The sequence below is a fragment of the Nematolebias whitei genome, chromosome 7, assembly GCF_014905685.2.
Source record: "Nematolebias whitei isolate Nwh7 chromosome 7, NemWhi1, whole genome shotgun sequence".
Taxonomy (NCBI): domain Eukaryota; kingdom Metazoa; phylum Chordata; class Actinopteri; order Cyprinodontiformes; family Rivulidae; genus Nematolebias; species Nematolebias whitei.
Window position 1 is genome coordinate 32,260,361 of NC_056504.1, and position 20,788 is coordinate 32,281,148.

General features: G+C 38.5%; 1 protein-coding gene across 1 annotated transcript in view; it reads right to left on the reverse strand.

Annotated features, from left to right (window-relative positions):
• The window catches only part of megf6b (multiple EGF-like-domains 6b), an 83,021-nt gene that overhangs the window by 29,278 nt on the left and 32,955 nt on the right, over positions 1-20,788 (reverse strand). The window contains exons 5-6 of the mRNA XM_037679811.1: positions 9,742-9,864; positions 728-850 (exon numbers count right to left, since the gene is read on the reverse strand). Of these exons, the coding sequence (XP_037535739.1) occupies positions 728-850; positions 9,742-9,864 (246 nt within the window). The remainder of the gene's footprint in view (positions 1-727; positions 851-9,741; positions 9,865-20,788) is intronic.

A 20,788-nucleotide genomic window follows, 5' to 3' on the forward strand; every position in this document is an offset into this window, starting at 1 on the left:
CTATAGAAATGAATGAAAAATGAATGGAAGTCAATGCAAAGGCCCCACAAAGATAGCAAAACAAACCTGTGTGTGTGTGTGTGTGTGTGTGTGTGTGTGTGTGTGTAGTTATATACCAAACTGTTACTAATAAGAAAAATCTAAATTACAATAAGAAGAACATAATCATCAGTTGTAGCAATCCTAAGAAAGGATGTTTGTTTGTTGATACACCCACAGCTGAAAAATAGAGAAAGTAACCTTACCAAACCTTAGCATGTCCTGTCACAATTAAAGTGGCTGTCTACAACAGTTGTCATTGTTTCAGATGAGACTAGGCCCCAAAATATAATAGTTTCTTCTGAAAAATTAACAAGGAACAATTTCTGGGTATGGTTTCAATCCCCTCCAGAAGCCAAATCCCTCCAAAACAGTGTTTCATTGTTTACGTGAGTGTTGAGAAGTGAGATTGTAATTCAAAGAGCCACTGAAGGGCTTTCTATTGAGGCCTAATTGGATTAAATGAGGGAATAGACCACAAATTATATGATTATCACATTTCAATTGATGTAACTTGAGCTGCTTGTACATATTTTCTTCTATTCTGTGTTTTTAGGCAGTGCTAGTGGTTTTACTGATATTTACCTCCAGAAACAACACTGTTCTGTGAATCTGCCATTGTCTTTCAATATACAGTTACAAGCTTTCATAAAGCAATTGCTGCCACAAAGTTGATACGTTTACTCACAAAGGCAGGTGCGTGCGTCCACGTGAAGGCGAGAGCCGGGAAGGCATTCGCAGTAGTAGGATCCCCTGGTGTTAATACATCTGTGCTGGCAGCCTCCATTATGAACCTGGCATTCATCAATATCTAAGAAGAAGGGGGCAAATAGAAAAGAAACGGAAAGGACATGAGTGCAATTAGACTAAATCTAGTCTTTATGAAAAAGTTAGGCCCAAAAGAACTGCCAAGTATTTTAATAATGCAGACCTTAGGATGAAGATGTACCCCTGGCAGAGAGGAGATGATGGATGAAGAGAGGAGTGGAGGGTTTACAAGTACACTGCAGCTCAAACAAACATTTTCCCCATATGGCAACAACTATTGAACACTTAAAACCTAATTAAAATTCCTGCCGTTTTTGTCAAAGCCCACATGGAAAGTTGAATCAAAGGATATAAAACATACACATTCCTCCCCACCGAGGGTGTCGACGAGCATAAACAAATAAGAGAAGTAGGCTCTTTATTTATGAAAGTCATGGTAAATGAAACCCGACGCCCTCACTGTGTGAACAGGTTTCCAATCAAACAAACCACGTTCCTAGACAGTAGTAATTTCAGGGGTCAAAGACTAATACATTGTTTGAGAGCTCTGCAGTGGACCCCCTGTGAGATATGAGCTGATTTATTAAGCTTTTCTCTGTTTGGACTTTGAGTCCAAGATAATTGGGACATTGGGTCAAACCATTTCAACTTCACGCTGGTGACAAGTCCCCTATTTGCTTCAACGCTGAGAAAATGATCAATGTGGACATAATGGCTGCAACAAGTGATGTGATGCATAAAAACAGTGAGCAAGAAACTGCTTTAGCTTTTGGTTGATGTCTGTAAAAACAGCTATCACTTCATAAAACTCAGTTAGTCTGTCTGGTGTGAGGTGCGCAGAACAGTCCTGACCTTAGGCAGCTACTTTCAGCAGGAAACTATTTCAAGAATTCACTAAAAGTCTGGTGGGAAAAAAAAACATGTTAAATAAAAGTTCAATGAATGAGCTGATTATCATCACTACTAAAGGAAAAATAACACTTATATAATTGCTTTTGCTTTTGATTGTCTCGTTGAAAGGAACCTTTGACAAATCAATTCAATTCAGTTTATTTATATAGCGCCAAGTCACAACAGAAGTCATCTCAGGGCCCCGAACAGAAACATTCATATACTTAAAAGTAAGTTAATAACATTATTTATCCGAGGAGCAGACTGCTTTGAATTTAACTTCATTGCAGAACTCTCATCTTGAGCAAGCATGGAGGCGACAGTGGAAAGGAAAAACTCCCTCATGAGGAAGAAACCTTTAGCAGAACCAGACTCAGGACAAGCGGTCATCTGCTTCGACCAACTGGGTTTGAGAGGAACAGATACACAATGGCAGGTCGAGAATCATGTTAAGATCGAAATAATATCAAATGAAAACTATTCAATTTTATCAATTAATTTAAGGAAATTAGGTCAATTTGTCCTCGAGAAGTGTAAGCCTATGGCAGCATAACAAGCCAACCCTAACTATAGGATTTATCAAAAAGGAAAGTCATAAGCCCAGTCTTTAAACTGGACACTGTGTCAGCCCTATGGACAGAAACAGGAAGTTGGTTCCACAAGAGAGGAGCCTGATAACTGAAAGAGCTTCCTCCCATTCTGCTTTTGGAAACTGTAGTCTGAGCCAAGTGCTATGTTGGGAAAATATGGAACACCAAGATTTCGAATATAAGATGGAGCTAGGTTGTTGAGAGCTTTGTAGATTAGAAGTAAGATTTTGAATTTAATTCTGGATCACCATCAGAAGCCTCCATCAGACAAAAAAAAAAAAAAATATATATATATATATATATATGTATATATATATATTTAGGCACTTATGTGAACAATTCAAAAACTGTCTAAAACTGTTTAAATGAAAAAAAAAAACAATAAACTGTAAGAAACTACAACTAAAAGACCTGAGGGCGCAAAGACAACATGTTTCATTGAGTAAACATATAGATTATAGCAGTAAAGACAATCCTTTAATCAGTTCATAGAGATATAAATATAGAAAGAAGTGTCTGTAACAAAGGCAGAAAACTTGGCCTTCAAGTGGCTTCTGTTACTTTGTGTGGGATGGAAGCATCACTCTGCTTGTAAATTAAACATTTCCATCTGAAGGTTATCGTGTGTACTTGATATTTTGACATAAATCAGGTATGTGCAAGGCCCAATTGATGTCACCTTGATATTACAATAGAAACTGGGGAAAAAAAGGTTTGTAACATAAAATCATATGAAATGATTTTAAAAAAATGCACCTAATAATAAAATGGTCAGCACTGTGGTGAGACAAAAATGCATGACACAAGCAGAAAACTATATTCATAATGGCTCCTGCAAAACCTTTGGCTAAACTTCATGCTAATACCCTGCAGCATCTTCAAATATATTGTTTGGAGCAGAAACAGACTGCTTTACTTTCCTCCTCTTGGTTTCTTAGCCGCCAGACTGCAGCTTCTCTTCAACCAGGAAAGCTGGCAGGAGCCTTCCATTCAGTTTTCCATCAATGGAGCATGTCGGTTTTGGTTTGCTTTTCCCCGTAATGAGTACAGCACTGCGGAGCTGCTGTTACTCTGTCGGCTGCAGCTCGAAGTCGGCGGATTCCCTCCAGCTTAGTTTCCACCTCCAGAACATGATCTCTGCCAAACTTGAGCCAAAACCTCAGCAGCCTCTAGCTTTTATGTTGAGTTCATTAAAGTCCTGCCTAAAAACCTGAGTTGACTCCATGAAAAAAAAAATATATATAGCATGTCAGTTTACAAGTGTTTATTGTGTACAGTAGTTTTTGTTTTTTTTTCTCTTCAGAAAAGTCTTGACTTTTCTCCAAAAAGCCAAAAATCGCATTTAGGACCAGAAAGAACAGCAGCAAAACATGGGAACTGAATTTTCTGCAAAAATGCAGTTGAGTGCTGAATGACTTTGCTGTAATTTGCTGAAAAATCTGGAACTTTGTTCTTAAAGCTAAAAATAAAAGCCGAACTATAGCTAAACCTCAAAGAAGCAACATGTGAGCCACAAACCAAAAGTATCAAAATGCTAGCTAAAAGCTCAAAGCTAAGAAGCTAAAAGTACCAAAAAGCTAACAAATATGATCCACACTTATAGCATCTTTATAACCTCTCCATGTTCAACAAAGTACTTTACAGTTTCTCATTCACCCTTTCACACAGACCCATACTGCTTTTATTACACACTGTATTCAGTACTTTATAAATTCTCACTTTTCCAATAATCAAGTCAGTGAGGGTGCAATGTCTTGCCCAAAGGCCAAAGACGCTTCAGCATTAGCATTGTAGCCATGCTGCACAGATGTTTTTTTTTTTTTTTACCATATTTTTTGGACTAAGGCGCATCGGATTATAAGACGCATTAAGCGAAACAAAACAGTCAGAAAAGTCCAACTTTATTCAACTCATTCACAATAACTCTCAACATTGTTCAGTATTACCACATAAAATCGGTTCGAGGTCAGTAATCACAACCAGAATTAATACAGAAGGCGCACTGGATTATAAGGCTCACAGTCGAATTTTGAGAAAACTAAAGGATTTTAAGTGCGCCTTATAGTCCGAAAAATATGGTATAAAAAATACTGACAAAAATCACAAATATATCTGGTATGTTGCATCATTCATCTTAGCAATTCAAATATTCTCTGTTTGTTTGTATGAAAAAAACCAGCAAATAATTAAGAGTCTAACAACAGATTACATTCCAAATAAATTGTAATACAACAAATGTTAATACAGTTGAATCAATGCTGCTATCACTGATACAGCTGTTTGGTTGTGAAATCATTACCTGTTGTTGCCAGGTAGCCAAAGTTGTACCTGTGGTATCCATGGAAACAGTAAGGCCTGTAGCAAGTTCGTCTATAGTAGTTGTACGGGTAGTTTGTAGCTAGACATGCCATAGCTTTACTGACCACCAGAAAGACAACCCACCATCCTGATGCCATGCCTGGAAGTTGGCTTCTTACAAAATGTTATAAAAAGTATTTTATTATTTAAGACCTACTTATATGAATGACCTATTCTCCTGTGAAGATTTTCAGGCTGGAATATTATGTTAAGTACTTCTTATTCCCTCTGCCTCCCCCTTTTCCATCTCCTCTGTTTTACCCTCCCATCTAACATAACTAAATTAAAGGCCCTCCTCTTTCACTCCCATCTTTACCTTTTTCTCTCAATTTCTGTATAAAGTACAAATGAATAATTTTTCATTTCACCAGCCGACACAGATGGATTTCTTTCTTTTACTGATTCATGGCATTTCATTACCACGCTTTGGTAATTTACAGTTTCTTCAAAAGAACACCATGTGATTCAAGGTGAGGATTTATTTGGGCACAGACCGACAGAGCAAAGAATGTGAGCAGACTGAAGAATGTGCTGACCACAGCTTTCTTTTGATATTGACACGGATTCTTAAAAAAAGGCCACTAAAGAAATGCCATATTCAATGAATGCCAGAAGTCAAGTATAATGTTTTTTCATCCAAACAGCTGTGAAAGGAATGATCCTTAGAGGGGAGAAGTCTATTTGAAGCTAAGCACTATGCTCTCACATCTTGTGCCAAGTCATACAAACAGAGCAGCAGGATTACAGCAGCACTTTATAGAACTTATAAAACAAAATAAAGTGTTCTTGTTCAACATCTTCTCATTGATTCGAAAAGAAGTGGCCTGCAGGTAAATGTCCCATGGAGATATGCATCACAAAATGACTGAGCTCAACTTTTCTTGTTTTAATAATGCAGCTCAGAGCCACAAAAATAGTTCCTGTGACATCGCACAACGCACTTACAACTTTGTACATGCACACACACAAATAAATTGTAAGCAACTGGAATAATGTGGACAATGATACCAACTGGGCGGAATAAAAGTTGTCTGCTCAAATACAAATAAAGAACTAAGCGTGTCAACTTACTGGAAATGAAGAGAAATGAGGATGAAGAGTCAAAGAGAAAAGCGAAAAAGATGTTTTTGTCTTTAATAGCAGTCTTTTTTGCTACTATCCTCATCTCAGAGTTTATAAAAGCAACTATATGTTGATTTTGGTTACAAATCTTTATTGCGACACGTGCCAGATGTTGGCAGAGCTTCAGGCTTTACAGCTGAGCTGTAAAGTCTGTTTGACGTGACGGCGAAATGTTGACACTGCTGCTCGACCCCTCGGTGAAACAGCTGTTACTGATGGCCTCTTCTGCTTTGATTGGCGTGGCAATGCTTCAGTCAAAGCAAATAAATAAATTATTAGCTAAAAACAAAACTTTGCTTGGATTCCCAAAAGTTTGAGACGTTTCATTTCCTTTAAGCTGTATTTGTTCAGCTTTTTTTGTTTTCTGAATGTCAACATCCCAAAGTAAAATGTCACATTGCAAACATGTAACAACTCCAAAGACAGGATTCTTCAAAGTGTGATGTGGTTTGTAAAGTCCACCGGAGAGTTATTTATCTTAACTGGTAATGAAATGTGTCACGAACCTCAATGTTGGAACCCAATTGCAGAGAGATGAGTGAGGCAGGAGTTCAAAAATCAAAACAATTTATTCTTTTAACCACAAAACAAAAGGCTGTCGGTGCAGCAAAACTTACTTTTAGCAGATTGGATAGTGCAGAGCAGATCATCAGGGTAGCAGAAAACAGACAAGGCAGAAGAGGATTGTGATGTCTGAGTACATGGAACAATCACCGGACAAGGAGTGAAGGAAAGAAAGGCTTTTTATGTGACAGAGGGAGAGTTAGTAACGAGAGCACCTGGGCAAGTGGCTGATGAGGGACAGGTGTGAATGATAAAGACAGAGTGGAGAAGCAGACTGAGGAATGAGTGGAAAAATAACAGAATCAGATAAACAGAAAATCACACCCAGAGCAGAACAACAAAAAACATAAAAAGCAGACAGAGACAGAACCAGTCAAACAGAACTCAGAATTAAAGTGACACATTTACAAAGCACCTTGAAAAAGAAGGAAATGATTTAGTTTGTGAGATAACAGGAACAGATACACAAAAGCAGAAGACACACAAGGAGCAGAGGCTTAGGCAGATGGGGGGGGGCAGCGGGGACCGCTGACCGTGACAGTTGGTTTCTTGGTTGCAGCTTGAAGGAGGTGGCAGAGGCTTGGCAGATGAGGGGGGCAGCGGGGGCCGCTGACCGTGACAGAAATGAATGTTGGCTCTAATGTGATCTTTAAAAAAATAGTATGGCTTTCTGCAGATGCAGCAACACATCTGCATCTGAAGAAGTAAACAACAATAAATACAACGGTTCATATTCCAGCCAGTTACAGACAATTAGAGCATTCATTCTGCAGGTAGCAGTTTTCCTCTAATAGACACACACACCAGAGGCAGAGGGCAGCTATGAAAACCAGCTGTGACAACGTTCACATCAGCGTGAGTCTCAGATCAGATCTCTCACTGAGTTCTTCCAGCAGACAGCTGTTCAGGTTCCTGCACTGTTTCTATTTTGAAATTCCAGACTCAAAACTTTGTGGGGTTTTTTTTTTTTTTTTTGGTTGCCTTTTTTAGCCACTTTTCACATCAAATCATCTGTAAATTCATTGCATTGTTTTTACTGTGGTAGTTTCATTAAGTGTGACTTTCAAACATCATGAAAAACTACAAAATGTGCACAAAAGGGAAAATATATTTATTGTATTTTCCGGCGTATAAGTCACATTTTTTTGCATAGATTTGTCAGTCCTGTGACTTATACGTCAAAATGACTTATATACGTTTTTTTTCTTCCATATTCATAATGCAATTTTTAACTGACGCTTTAAATTTCTAAGAACTGCAACAGTGAGTCCTCTTGTGCATGCTCGCTTCACTCAGCTGGTGCAGGCGGAGGAACGCTGGAGAGCTAGCGGCTCCAGCTGCGATGGATGGATGGATGGATGGATGGATGGATGGATGGATGGATGGATGGATGGATGGCACCGTGCTGCCCAGGTGAAATGAAGCTGTTTTGACCATTAAATTGTAAGGATGGTACCATTTGGTGGCTCGGTTTGTGTCTGTGTTTCCCTAGTGTTTTCTCTTTAGTTTAATTGGTGCCACCCTTGTCTCGTCACAGCTGTTTGTAATCACGTCTCGTCTTGTCCCTGTATATAAGCCGTCTGTTCACTCTTGTTCCTTGTCGCGTCGTACTCGTTGGGTATCCAGTGTTCTCCTGCGTCTCCTGAGTCTTCCCTGAGCTTCCTGAGTCCTTTCTGAGTTTTCCCCTTGAGCCTTCTGTTTCATGTAAGTTTTGCTGCCCTGTCAGCTTGTTATTTTGTAACTTTATTCATCATTAAAATATTTATTTTTTGTAATCTGCCGAGTTGAGTCCTGTCTGCACAACTGGATTCGTCCCTGACCTCAAATCCTGACATAAATAAACCAATAATAAAAGCTTATATATGTTTTTTTCCTGTTCATGATGCTTTTTTTGGTCTGATGCAACTCATAGTCCGGAGCGACTTATACGACGGAAAATACGGTATATATTTTTACTAGCTTATGGCTATAATTCCAATGTTAAAGTCTTTTGTCTATTTAAAAAAAGAGGTACATTTGATAAAACTGATTTTCCTTTGTATGTTGTAAAAAAAAAAAAAAAAAAAAAACTTTGCATGTTTTAGTGGTGGGCTACTTTGTGACTGAAAAGTTACATAATTTATATATAAATCATTTTCTTCTTTCGGCTGCTTCCTTTTTTAGGAGTTGCCACAGTGAACTAACTTGCACAAAGACTTGCCAATTATTTTCTTTTCTTTACGCCGATGCCCTTTCTGACGCAACCAGAGACCACCGAGCTACCATAGCTTTATGTGTGGAGCAGAGAGCTGCCATATGGTGCCCAGGGGAGCAGATGGTGGGGGTTAAGGGCCTTGCTCAAGGGCCCAGAGTGGTGTGGATGTTTCATCTTTCCCATCCACGTTCTGATGTCGTCAGTCCAGAGAGTCAAACTGGGGATCTTCCAATCACAGGCCCACCTTCTCTAACCTCTGTGTCAATTTATATACAACATACAGTTAATATTGCGCAGTTATACAGCCAAATATATTTAAATGTGCTCTTATTGAAAGTAACTTGGGGTTCACAATCTTATGTGTCTAATGACTTATCAACATAAAGATCTTGCTTAGCTGTTTGATGCTACAGCCAGAAACTCAAAAAACAAGACATTGATGGCTAAAGCCCAAGTTTAAAGCTTGATGTATCAGAAGGGAACATCATGAGCATGTCCATCTTTTAAATACAGTTACGCTGATACAACATAGGACAGAGTCTGAAAACACGTTGTTGTTTTTTTTGCTTTGCTTTCTTTTCTCTGTTTTCTGGTAAGACCTGGGACATGCTGAAAGTAAATCCTATAGTTATAGGACTGCACTGGAAGCCTGACTCTACTCTCCTGCAGGGTTGGCAGCTGCACCGATGAATCATCACTGATTAAATCAATCACTCACATGAGATTCCACAATCAGACACGTTGATGGGGCTATAATAAGTCTCGTGGGAAACTGTCAAGAAAAGTGGGCCTAGACTCACATCAGTCTCAAAGCATAGATGAAATTTGTTTCAGCGCACAAGTTAAAATTATCTGGAGCTTCACTGAAGTACTGTAGCTTGTTTTCGTTTTTTTCATGTTCATTAAGTGAGGGGCCAAACTTTTCCATAGGGAATTCCTGACAACATGGCCACATACAGCAAATAGAAAATAAAGGAAACTCGGTGATGCCAATCAATCTTTCAAAGACAAGAGTTATTCAAAAGTTTTAAAAAGATGAGATGATTCCAGCTTGCTTTGTGTGAAATAGACAAAATACAATATAATTTGATCAAAGCAGCACAATGGCATCATTGTGGTTCAGATTTGTTGTGTTTGAACTTTGATTTTGTTGGTTTACAAGGTTTAAAAAAAAAAAAAAAAATCAATTAAAAATATGAGAGTTCAAAAACAAACCTTGACATGTTTTGCCGTCCTCATTCAGTTTCTGCCCCTCTGGACACCTGCAGTAAAAACTCCCCATGGTGTTACAGCAGAGAGCCTCACAACCTCCATTGGTTTCCTCACATTCGTTCACATCTGTCGGGGAAAGATGCAACAAAGTTTATCTCTCACACTTTAAAGCCATTTTGACTAGAAAGGCTAACTAAACATGAATCTTGGTTTTAAACAGCACTTTATTACACCAAAACAGAATAAAAGATTATAAACTTAAAATGTGCAACACTTTCTCCTAAGTTCCTTAAATCTGTCAATTAAATCAATCAAATAACAGTAAGTCAAGCTTACTGTTTATCTTATTTAATTTTATTCATTCAACCTGTAAACGGGTTAATCCCACTGAGCCTCGAGGATTCATTTACAAGAGAGACCTGATTTTAACAAAGCCTGATGACAACAGTGGACAACAACAACAACAATAGACGATCATAAAAGAGGCATCCAGATGTTTTTAAAAAGAAATTAAAATAAGATGGCCAAAAAAAAGTAGCAAAAACAGCTAGATTATAAGGCAATGTAGAACTCTAAGAACAGGAACATGTATGCATTGGTTCTTGCCAGGAGTGCAACAGATGCTTAAAGCCGCTTAGAGAGGTCAAGGTCGAGAGCTTCAGATCTTTTTGCAAGATATTCCAGGAAACAGGAGCGGAGTAGGAGAAGGCCCTTTTGCCTAGTTCACTGCAGGTAATAATGTCCTGAGGGCGCACGCTGTAGCTGCACTCACGCAGAGACATGTAGGAGGAGATGTATGAAGGCAGCAGACCAAGAAGTGATTTAAAGATGAAAATGTACCAGTGAGAGAGTCTGTGTGAAATTAATGATGTCCAGTTAACCAGTGAACACAGGGTGCAGTGGTGGGTACGGTAGTTACAGCCAGTCATGAATCTTAGAGCACTGTGATAGACAGCGTCCAGCATCTGCAGGGTGCTTGTAGGAGCGTTCATGTAAATAATGTCATCGTAATCAATGGAGGGAAGGAAAGTTGCAGTTACAAGGCGCTTCCTAGCATTCAGAGTTAGACAGGATCTGTTTCTGAAAAAGAAACCCAGTTTAACTTTCAGTTTCTTTACTAGGTTTTCCACGTGAAGCTTAAAAGAGAGATGTGAATCAACCAAGATACCCAAATATTTATAGGAATCAACAAACTCAATAGGGACACCATTTGAGAATAAAATCAGAGGAAGAACTGCTGGGACCAACTTCCTGTTTGGAAAAAAAACATCCCTTTGCTTTTATTGGCATTTAGGACAAGTTTGAGATGGAACAAATCAGACTGGATGATGTCAAAGGCGGACTGCAAAAGTCGGAGAGCCTTAGCAACAGTTTTAGCTCGACAATAAACAACAGTATCATCAGCATAGAAATGTATGGATGCATCAGGGATGCTCTGACATACATTACTTATGTAGATTGTAAAGAGGGTGGGTCCTAAGACTGAGCCTCTTGCTACAACATTGTTGACTGTTAAATAACTGGAGGAAGTACCATTATGTTGAACACATTGCCTCAGATCTGAAAAATAGTTAGAGAACCAATCAATAGTGTGATCTGAGAAACCATTTTCTGAGAGCTCATGACACAAGATGTCATGATCCACAGTGTCAAAAGCTTTAGACAGATCTAAGAAAAGTGCAGCACAATAATCCTGTTTTTACTCAGGCACGTGCCATCAGAGTGGCCATGTAATTTGGACATTTTGGAACCGTTTGGACCAACACAGACTCAAGGTAGATGTCATTCATTTCTGCCTGTCCCCAAAACAACTGTGTGTTTATCTGAATTTGGCTCCCCCGGCTGGCCTTGAAGGCCATCTTATCTGAATACGCCTGGAGAACATGTGATCTGACGCTCTGCTCCTCCCATCGAAGAATTTCCAACTAACAACCAGATGAAACCAGATGAATAAACATTGTGTCGTCATTTCAGGACTCTTGGATTCCCATAGGTGTTGCCCTTGGCCATTCCCCGACATCACTTGAGAATGTTTACGGATCTCACTGGAGGGAACTGGTTGATTATTACATCCTTATCAGAACTCTTACAGAGTCCTCAAGTGCATCTTTGAACATTGCTCACCACTTTCGTCGTCTCTCCCACTCCTTTGTGGAATGTCTACATCACTATGTGCTTTATGTGCGAGGTGTTTTTTTAATATTAGAGTTTTTCTTGTCAGCCAAGAAGAAAAAGTTTAATAGGAATTGTTTTGCCTCCAATTCCTACATGTTCCATTTTCACTACTTTTTGTCTGTCTAAGCAGATCTCACTTGTAAATGAGTCTTCGTGGCTAAATGTGATTTATCTGTCTAAATAAAGGTTGAATGAAAAAATCCAGTGCTTCAATGATGTCATTAAAAATCTTCAGTGAAGCAGTCGGTGCTGTTCTTGTTATTTAATTTTAATTTGTTGGTTAAACCTGCTCTCCAATGTGTAAACAATTAAACAAGATAAAGTATTTTTCAGCTCTCAAAATAATGACTCCGATCAGATACATGTGATGATGACAGTCCAGCTGTTTTGCACACACAACTATATTTTCTGCATTTATATTTCATTATAATCACAAAGAGCTTTGTCTGAAGCGATACACAGCATAATTTACGACTGAAGACACAGATTTGCTTTATTTTGTATGCCTGCAAATGTAATAATGGACTGAGCACTGAAAGTGAGGAGGCAAATTGAAGAGGAACATTTATTTGCCAATAAACACTTGCAATGCTAATAAAAAGAAAAGAGAAAATGCCACAAAAAAAAGTTGCTGCTCAAAATATTCCCCCCTTCAGGTAAATGTTACTCAGCTGTCTTGGATGTGTTTTACTAGCTAATTGAGTGATTTCCCTCAGTTTACAACATCTGGGAATGTTCACACTGAAAACACTGCATTCATTCTGTTGCCAAACTCTGAACGGCCTGCAATATTTAAAGGGGTGCTATTTTAACATTAGGAGTGACTTTTACTTCCCTATAAACCAAGCATCATGGGTGTTTAATGAAACAAAAGCTCTGAAGGATGAAACAGCTTGTAGTCACAGTTTTTATTCAGAACCTCAATGATTTTTATTTTTTGGAGCAGGTCATGAGAGCTTGGTTGAATAAGACTGGGTCCTGAGGTGGTGAGAAAACATCAAGTTCCTTTAACTTGTTAAAAGTAAAAGAAACAAGCACTGCTGTAGTGCCGGAGTTGAAGAAAACATACGGAAAACAACTAGAATGAAGAAAGAAAATGATGCTTATGAAGCTGAATGTGACCTGAAATAGGTAGAGTCCTGTGGCCTGTGTGTGTGTGTGTGTGTGTGGGGGGGGGGGGGGGGGGGGGGACAACCCCACTGAATCCACACACCTGTGTGGCAGCTGAAGCAAACAGTCAGTGTCACGCTCATGGCTTTCAGCATCTTTCTGCCCAATAAGCAAGCAGGAATGTTGAACGGCTGCGGGTCAAGAGTAAAAGATACTGAAGAAATTTACAAGTTGTTTAGATATTTTACAAGTTCTTAGAGATTTATGTTTATTTCACTCATCATGTAGACATTTAATTGTAGTACACAAAAAAAAACAAGATTTATAGGATCACATAAAGTATGAAGCTGTGCAACTTTTCCCTCTTTTTTTAAGGGTCCAAGCCATGGAGGCAAGCGAACGCAGCAGCGTGTCCAAGCATCCAGCGGAGCATGAAACCCTTTGAAACTGTTTTTTTATTTTTTATTTTGAATTTGTTCTAAAAATCAAACTGGGTACCCACTCACACCTGATCATCATCCCATTGATTAAAGAACCTGACTCTAATTTCACCTTCAAATTACCGTATTTTTCAGATTATAAGGCGCAATATCAATGAAGGGTTCTGTTTTTATACATAAAGTTCATTAAGCAAAACAAGTTCATTTTGACAGATTTTTGTGCACCATGTACCACATAAAATTAGTTTGAGGTCAGTAAACACAACCAGGATTAATACATAAGGTGCACCGGATTATAAGACTCACTGTTGATTTTTGAGACAATTAAAGGATTTAAAGTGCACCTTATGGTCCGAAAAATACAGTAACTGTTAATCCTAGAGGTTCACATACTGTACTTTTGCCACTCACAAATATGTAATATTGCATCATTTTTCTCAATAAATAAATGGCCAGTTATAATGTTTTTGTCTTGTTCGTTTAACTGGGTTCTCTTTATCTATTTTTAGGACTTGTGTGAAAATCTGATGATGTTTTAGGTTATATTTATGTAGAAATATAGAAAATTCAAAAGATCCAAAAAAGTTCAATCTGGTCCTCTGGACATTCAAAAAAAAACAAAAAACAAAACAAAGCAAAAAAATATAGAAACGTTTCGTCACTCATCCGAGAGACTTCCTCAGTCTGAGGTGCTGTTTTCAGCTCAGTCTCTTAAATAGCACCTTCTTAGAGTGGATCAACCAGTTTGCTGCTGACAACCAAAACCAGCTGATCCCATGCTCAAGAAGGACCATCAGCCTAGCAATGGATCATTAGCACACTGATGGCTGTTTACTACTCACAGAGGGCTGAGTGATACTAGCAATCACAGCATTGTAAGAGGGGGACAGTTGAACCCAGAGGCCTCCACCCCTGTTTAACGATGGACGATTTCTTTTCACAAAGATGGCCTCCTTTACTCCTCCCTCAAACCATCGTTCCTCTCTGTCCAGGATGTGAACATCTTCATCCTTGAAAGAGTGACCGCTGGCCTGGAGATGAGTGTAGACCGCAGAATCCTGGCCTGATGATGTTGATCTTCTGTGCTGGGCCATCCTTTTGGCCAGTGGCTGTTTAGTTTCCCCGATGTAAGACTGATCACAGCCCTCCTGACACTGAACAGCATACACAACATTACTCTGTTTGTGCCGGGGGACTGGATCTTTGGGATGAACCAGTCTTTGCCGTAATGTATTTTGGGGTTTAAAAGCCACTGGGACGTTATGTTTAGAAAATAAACGTCTCAGTTTCTCTGATACTCCCTCAACATACGGAATGACCACTGGTCTGGGTCTGGGTTCCTCCTTTTCACCTGTTGGCTGACTGGAGTCCTGTTTGGGTTTCTTCTCTGCTTTCAGGAAGGCCCAGTTAGGATATCCACATTGCTCTAGAGCCTGTCTTGTGTGGGATTTCTCCTTCTGCCTGGCTCCCGAGTTAGTGGGGATGCTGTCTGCTCTGTGATACAGAGTCCTGATGACTCCTAACTTGTGCTCCAAAGGGTGATGGGAGTCAAACTGCAACTGGATTATTGAGCATGCATCAGGAAAATTCTAAAGAGTTCACAGACTTTCAATCACCACTGTAGATCCAGTCAAACTAATCAAACTGATCATTATTATTTATTTATTTATTTTTAATTATAATTATTTAACTGTATGACTTGGAAAAAGAAGCAGGTAAAGTTAATGGATGGATGGACTTTGAAAGCTGTACAGCAGGTAGTGTTCTTTTATTTTATAAAATCAAATGAACAGAAGAGGAGAGGGTCGCTGTCAGAAAAAACAGTCAACTTCTTGAAACAAAAAACAGAAGAAAAATATAAATTAGGGGAAAATAACTGCTCCCGGGCGGCATGGTGGAGCAGTTAGTGGAGCTGTTGCCTCTCAGCGAGAAGGTCGCCAGTTTAAATCCCGGCCCAGGGTGGAGTTTGCTTGTTCTCTCCATGCATGCGTGGGTTTTTTCCGGGTACTCCGGTTTCCTCCCACAGACCAAAAACATGCATGTTAGGCTGATTGGTAACTCTAAATTGTCCCTATAGGTGTGAGTAAAAGAGTGAATGGTTGTTTGTCTCGTTTGTGTCTCTATGATGGACTGGAGACCTGTCCAGGGTGTCTCCTGCCTCTCACACAGTGACTGCTGGATATCGGCACCAGTAACCCCCACAACTCGAAAAGGAAGAAGCGAGTAAATATGATGGATGGATGGATGGATGGATGGATGGATGGATGGATGGATGGATGGATGGATGGAATAACTACTCCCAGATTACATGACAACGACTGATATTTTCTCTACGTGTTGCAAGGATTTCATCTACTGACAAAAAGGCAAACTTGTCAAGACTTTGAGCGCTACCAATGTAAGCTGAACAATTTTGTGGTAGGTTGTTACATATCTTCTGCCCCACTAGGGCGCTGAGTAAAAGATGTGTGTTATTCTGTGAGAACAATGTTGATGTGAAGAAACAAATCTTGTTATCTTACTGCAAGAAGAACCTAAAACAAAGATTTGTAAAACTGAGTGAAAAAGTGCACATCTGTGTTTTGGACGCTCTGTTCCCAAGGAACCCAGCAAAGAATGAAAACTACCAAAAGCTATACCAAAAACTTTGGATTTTATTCCTCGGCCTCAGCTGCAGCTGAACTTTGGGTTTGCATTCCTCTGCTGTATTCTACGACTTTCTCTGATAAGGATGACCAGCACTTGCTCCCAGGAGGTAGAAGCTAATGTCTTGTCAGATTATTAGAAGCGTACCAGACTGAAGAAAACCTCTGATATTATCTTAGGGGGCTATGAGATGGAAAATGCAAAGTTTAATTAAGGATCATGGTCTGAAGATGAACCCATTTTCTTTTAGAGCCTTGATATATTAGCCTGCTGCTCTAGTAAAACACTTTACCTCCTTCCAGAAAGATTATAAAGCTCGTTCTCTCTTTTGACCTCCACCATAGACAAATCTTTAAAACTTCATTGTAATAAAACACATTCTTTCATCCACAGATGTCCAAACGTGCCTCTTGGGATTTCAAGTGAAACTGCTGAATTGGTTAAATAAAGTCAACGAGGCTCACAAAACAGAGAAAAAAGTTATTTTATGAACCTTGGAAGTCCATGTGGCATCAGAAATGATGAGAAAACTTAAGATAGATTCACCTTGTTTCCATCCCTGTGCAGCTGAGCTAAATGTGCCCTCAGTTCCTTTTAACATCTGCTTGCCTGAGAGTTCTTTATAAGTACAGAACATAAATGATGAACAGAAACATGCTCACCATTCTTACTAACTATATGGACCAGTAATAAGACCTTCTTTCAGATCCTAATACAAAGTAAATATAATGCAAATTCATAAAAATGCACAGTGCAATATCCTGATGCATGCTCAATAATCCAGGTAGAAAGCACAGTGCAATGTTTATGGTATTTTTTTACATGGTATACTTTTTATTAAAAACAAGTGCTTTGTGTTTCTCAATGGATAAGGAGAAGGAGAAGAAAAACTCAAGGTGATTATTTAATGTGAACTAATCATCTGCACCAAAGTTCTACTGGAAACGATCAGATAAAGTTTAACATTGCCCCCTACTGTTAATCCTCAGCTACATCAAAAATAATCCAGATGTGCAGCTGAATTTTTATGAACTCACCACTGTGTGTTTGTTCTTTATTTTTATCATGGTGTAACTAAAACCCAGCTGCCTGTAACTCTATAATAATTCCCTGTCAAAGCTTGCTGTACTTGTCAGAGTGTGTGTTTTGGGAAAACATTTTCCACTCCAATTTACCACAGTGGCTTTTTACCAGGGAGTGATGTTTGACGGATCCTTTAATTTTCCCCCCTTAGCTCTTATTTTGGTGCATTCTTAGTGGCAATTCTAAGCAAAGGTTTCTTCCTGAAATGCTGTAATTGAGGCAAACATTGCAGTTAAGTTGGTAAATATCAATAATACTGGAAGTGGTGCAGCTTGCCAGGAAACTGAGAAGTTAAAAATGTTCATTTAATGATGAAAAACTAACCACACAGACCTGGTTGAGACGTGTGTACAAAAACTTACACAGCTTTTAAAAGTTATTACCAATCTAGAATGAACATGAAAGTCTTAAAGATTAGTATGATGTGATATTAAGCTATGTTAATATGTTTTAGAGAGGAAGTGGCTGCAACGTATTTGTAAGTTACAGTAAAAACAATTTCTTCTTTAGACAAATACATAAAAAAAATACTCCAAGACATCTTTTTTCTCTGCTAGAAAGCAATAGCCATAAAAATTAAAGTCAATTAGGTTATTTTTTAAGTCTATTTTTACCATAAATCTTTTTTTTAAACAGTAAAATTCTGCTTTTATTCAACCTGTCTTCCTAAGACAAGTGTTGACAAGAAAGTAAAGACGAGCGGCAGACTGACTGATGGAGGCATTAGCAGGCTGAGTCATGAGTAAAAATATTCATTAAATCACTTTGTAGTCTGACGTTTATTGACCTTCGAACATTTAGTGGTATTATTTGTGCATGTTTGGCCTCACGGGAACGGTAAGTGTTATCAAAGACACTCAAATCCACCGCTTTAGTTTGTTTAGTGAACATTCTGCGCTTCTTAGTCCCAAATTCCTTTAATCCTCGTTTTGATGATCCAGTTCTCTTCACTGCAAGGCAAGCCTGTAGGTTTCATGTGCACACATGTGTGTTCGTGCACTCTGTGTTTATCATTTACAGTCTCTTTTCTTTGGAACCAGCTGTTTTTCGCCGAGTAAGCTTCCTTTTTTATTCTGTGGCAGAGCCGACTACAGCTTCCTTCATTCCTAAGAACAGGCAGCTGAGTTCACTTTTATGAGCCATGAAGGTCGATTTCTTCACTCTGGACAGTTACAGCAGTTTCTCTCAGCTCTGTTATATTTGAACATACAGTAAAAGATGGGTCACCACAAATAACATTTTTCAGTCAGGTCATCTGGACAGTTTCTTTTTTTGTGCTGAAACGTTTCACCTTCCATCCAGAAGGCTTCATCAGTCAAGGAAACACACAACACAAAACTGATTCTTTCCCCAAACAGCTTACTCCAAAGTGGAACAAACCAGTTATGTTGGTGCTAAGGTGGTCTCTTTGTCACACCCCCTCCTCCATTGTTGGCCCTCTTCCTTGTTGACAGTCGTGTCAACCTGGTTGAAAACAACAAAGTCCATGCTCAATAATCCAGGTATACAATCCAACATTTTTCAGTCAGGTCATCTGGACAGTTTCTTTTTTATTTTTTGTGCTGAAACGTTTCGCCTTTGATCCGGAAGGCTTCATCAGTCAAGGAAACACACAACACAAAACTGATTCTTCCCCCAACAGCTTACTCAAAGAGACCATGCGATTCAAAGAGACCATCTTAGCACCAACATAACTGGTTTGTTCCACTTTGGAGTAAGCTGTTTGGGGGAAGAATCAGTTTTGTGTTGTGCGTTTCCTTGACTGATGAAGCCTTCCGGATCGAAGGCGAAACGTTTCAGCACAAAAAAAGAAACTGTCCAGATGACCTGACTGAAAAATGTTGGATTGTATACCTGGATTATTATCAATCAACCTTTATTTATACAGGTAAATCCCATTGAGCCTCGAGGACTCATTTACAAGAGAGACCTGATTTCAACAAAGAAAGATGACAACAATGGACAACAGCAACAACAATAAGCAGTTATAAAAACTCATACTACAGTTTTTTTTTTTTTTTTTTTTTTAACAAATAGGATGGCTAAAAGGAAAAAGGTAACAAAACCAAAAAAACTGCTAGATTCCGAGACAAATGTATAAAACTAAAAACAGGAACATGTCTGCATTGGTCTGCATTGCATTGCAAATTAAGCATGGACTTTGTTGTCAATACAAACAGTTATTAAAGAACTTTGCTCTTTTCGATTTGAAGAAAAGTTTGGAAAAATACAAGTCAGCTGCAAAATACTATCCATGTCTCGATGACTGTTTTATGATCAAGACAAACACGAGTAAGAAATGCCTCATGGATGTCGAGCATTTGCCCTTGTGACCCTTAGCGTGCGCTCTGTGGGCTTCCTGTAGTGGCATGCTTTTTCCAGCTTTGAGCCAGGAGTTTTTAACGTCTGGGTCATCACATGCAGGAATTTAAAAATTACTTGTGATTCCAGGTTGTCTCCCTCAAAGCTGCATTTGTGAGAAATGTAACAGGTATGTGCAGAGGGGAAATCATTCAGAGCTGTTTACTTACGAGGCGAAAAGGGGCAAAAACATGACACACTGTCACGGTTAAGATATACTGAAGGAAGGAGTGTTGTTGCTTCACATCCTCAAGTGTGACATTACATGCTTCCACAGTTAATCAAAGTTAACGGGAACAGCAGTAAAAACGCTAACCTTATAAAGGTTACTCAGAGGCAATGCTTTAATGGCATGGAGTCACTTCGGAAAGAGACTAAACATGATTTATTTGCAACATCAGAGAAAGCTTTACTCCAGCCATTGTTTTGTTTTTAACACCTCGTGTGAAAAATGGTGTAAAATCCCATCATTCATATCATAATGTTGATAACTACAGCTTGCTCAACAAAAATATTCACATTTAGTTGGGAAGTATAGTGACCAAAACTTAACAGTAAAATGTAAATAAATGATGAAGCTTCCAGTGATCTGCTGGAGTAACACCATTCACATTATATTTACTGTAATTTCCAGACTATTCAGCATACAAACTTTAAAAAGAAAACAAAAAATATATATATATACACACACACATATATATATATATATATACACTCACACACACATATATATATATATATATATATATATATATATATATATACACACACATGTATATATATATATGTGTGTGTGTGTGTGTATATATATATATGTGTGTGGGTATGTATATATATATGTGTGTATATATATATATATATATATATATATATATATGTACACACACACATACATATATATATATATATGTGTGTGTGTAGTGGACTGGGCCCATGTCAAAAACTAAGTCTAAGGTCAAAAATCTTGACCTTAAGAACCTTGTGGGACAGGAACTGTCATTTCATTGATTTGAATCCAGAAATACAGGTTCACCCATCCTGAGACTTTCTCTCTTGAAGATTCAAGTGAAAAGAACACTCTCTGTTTTATTATCATTACTATTTTACAAATGTTGATAATCAAAGTGTCTTAGTTCAAACCATTTTAGATGTTGCAGTGAACTAATCAATTTTATTAACTGTGTAATGATTTTTCTCACGCAAAGTTAGAACTCATGTCAAAGCTGTTACAGAGT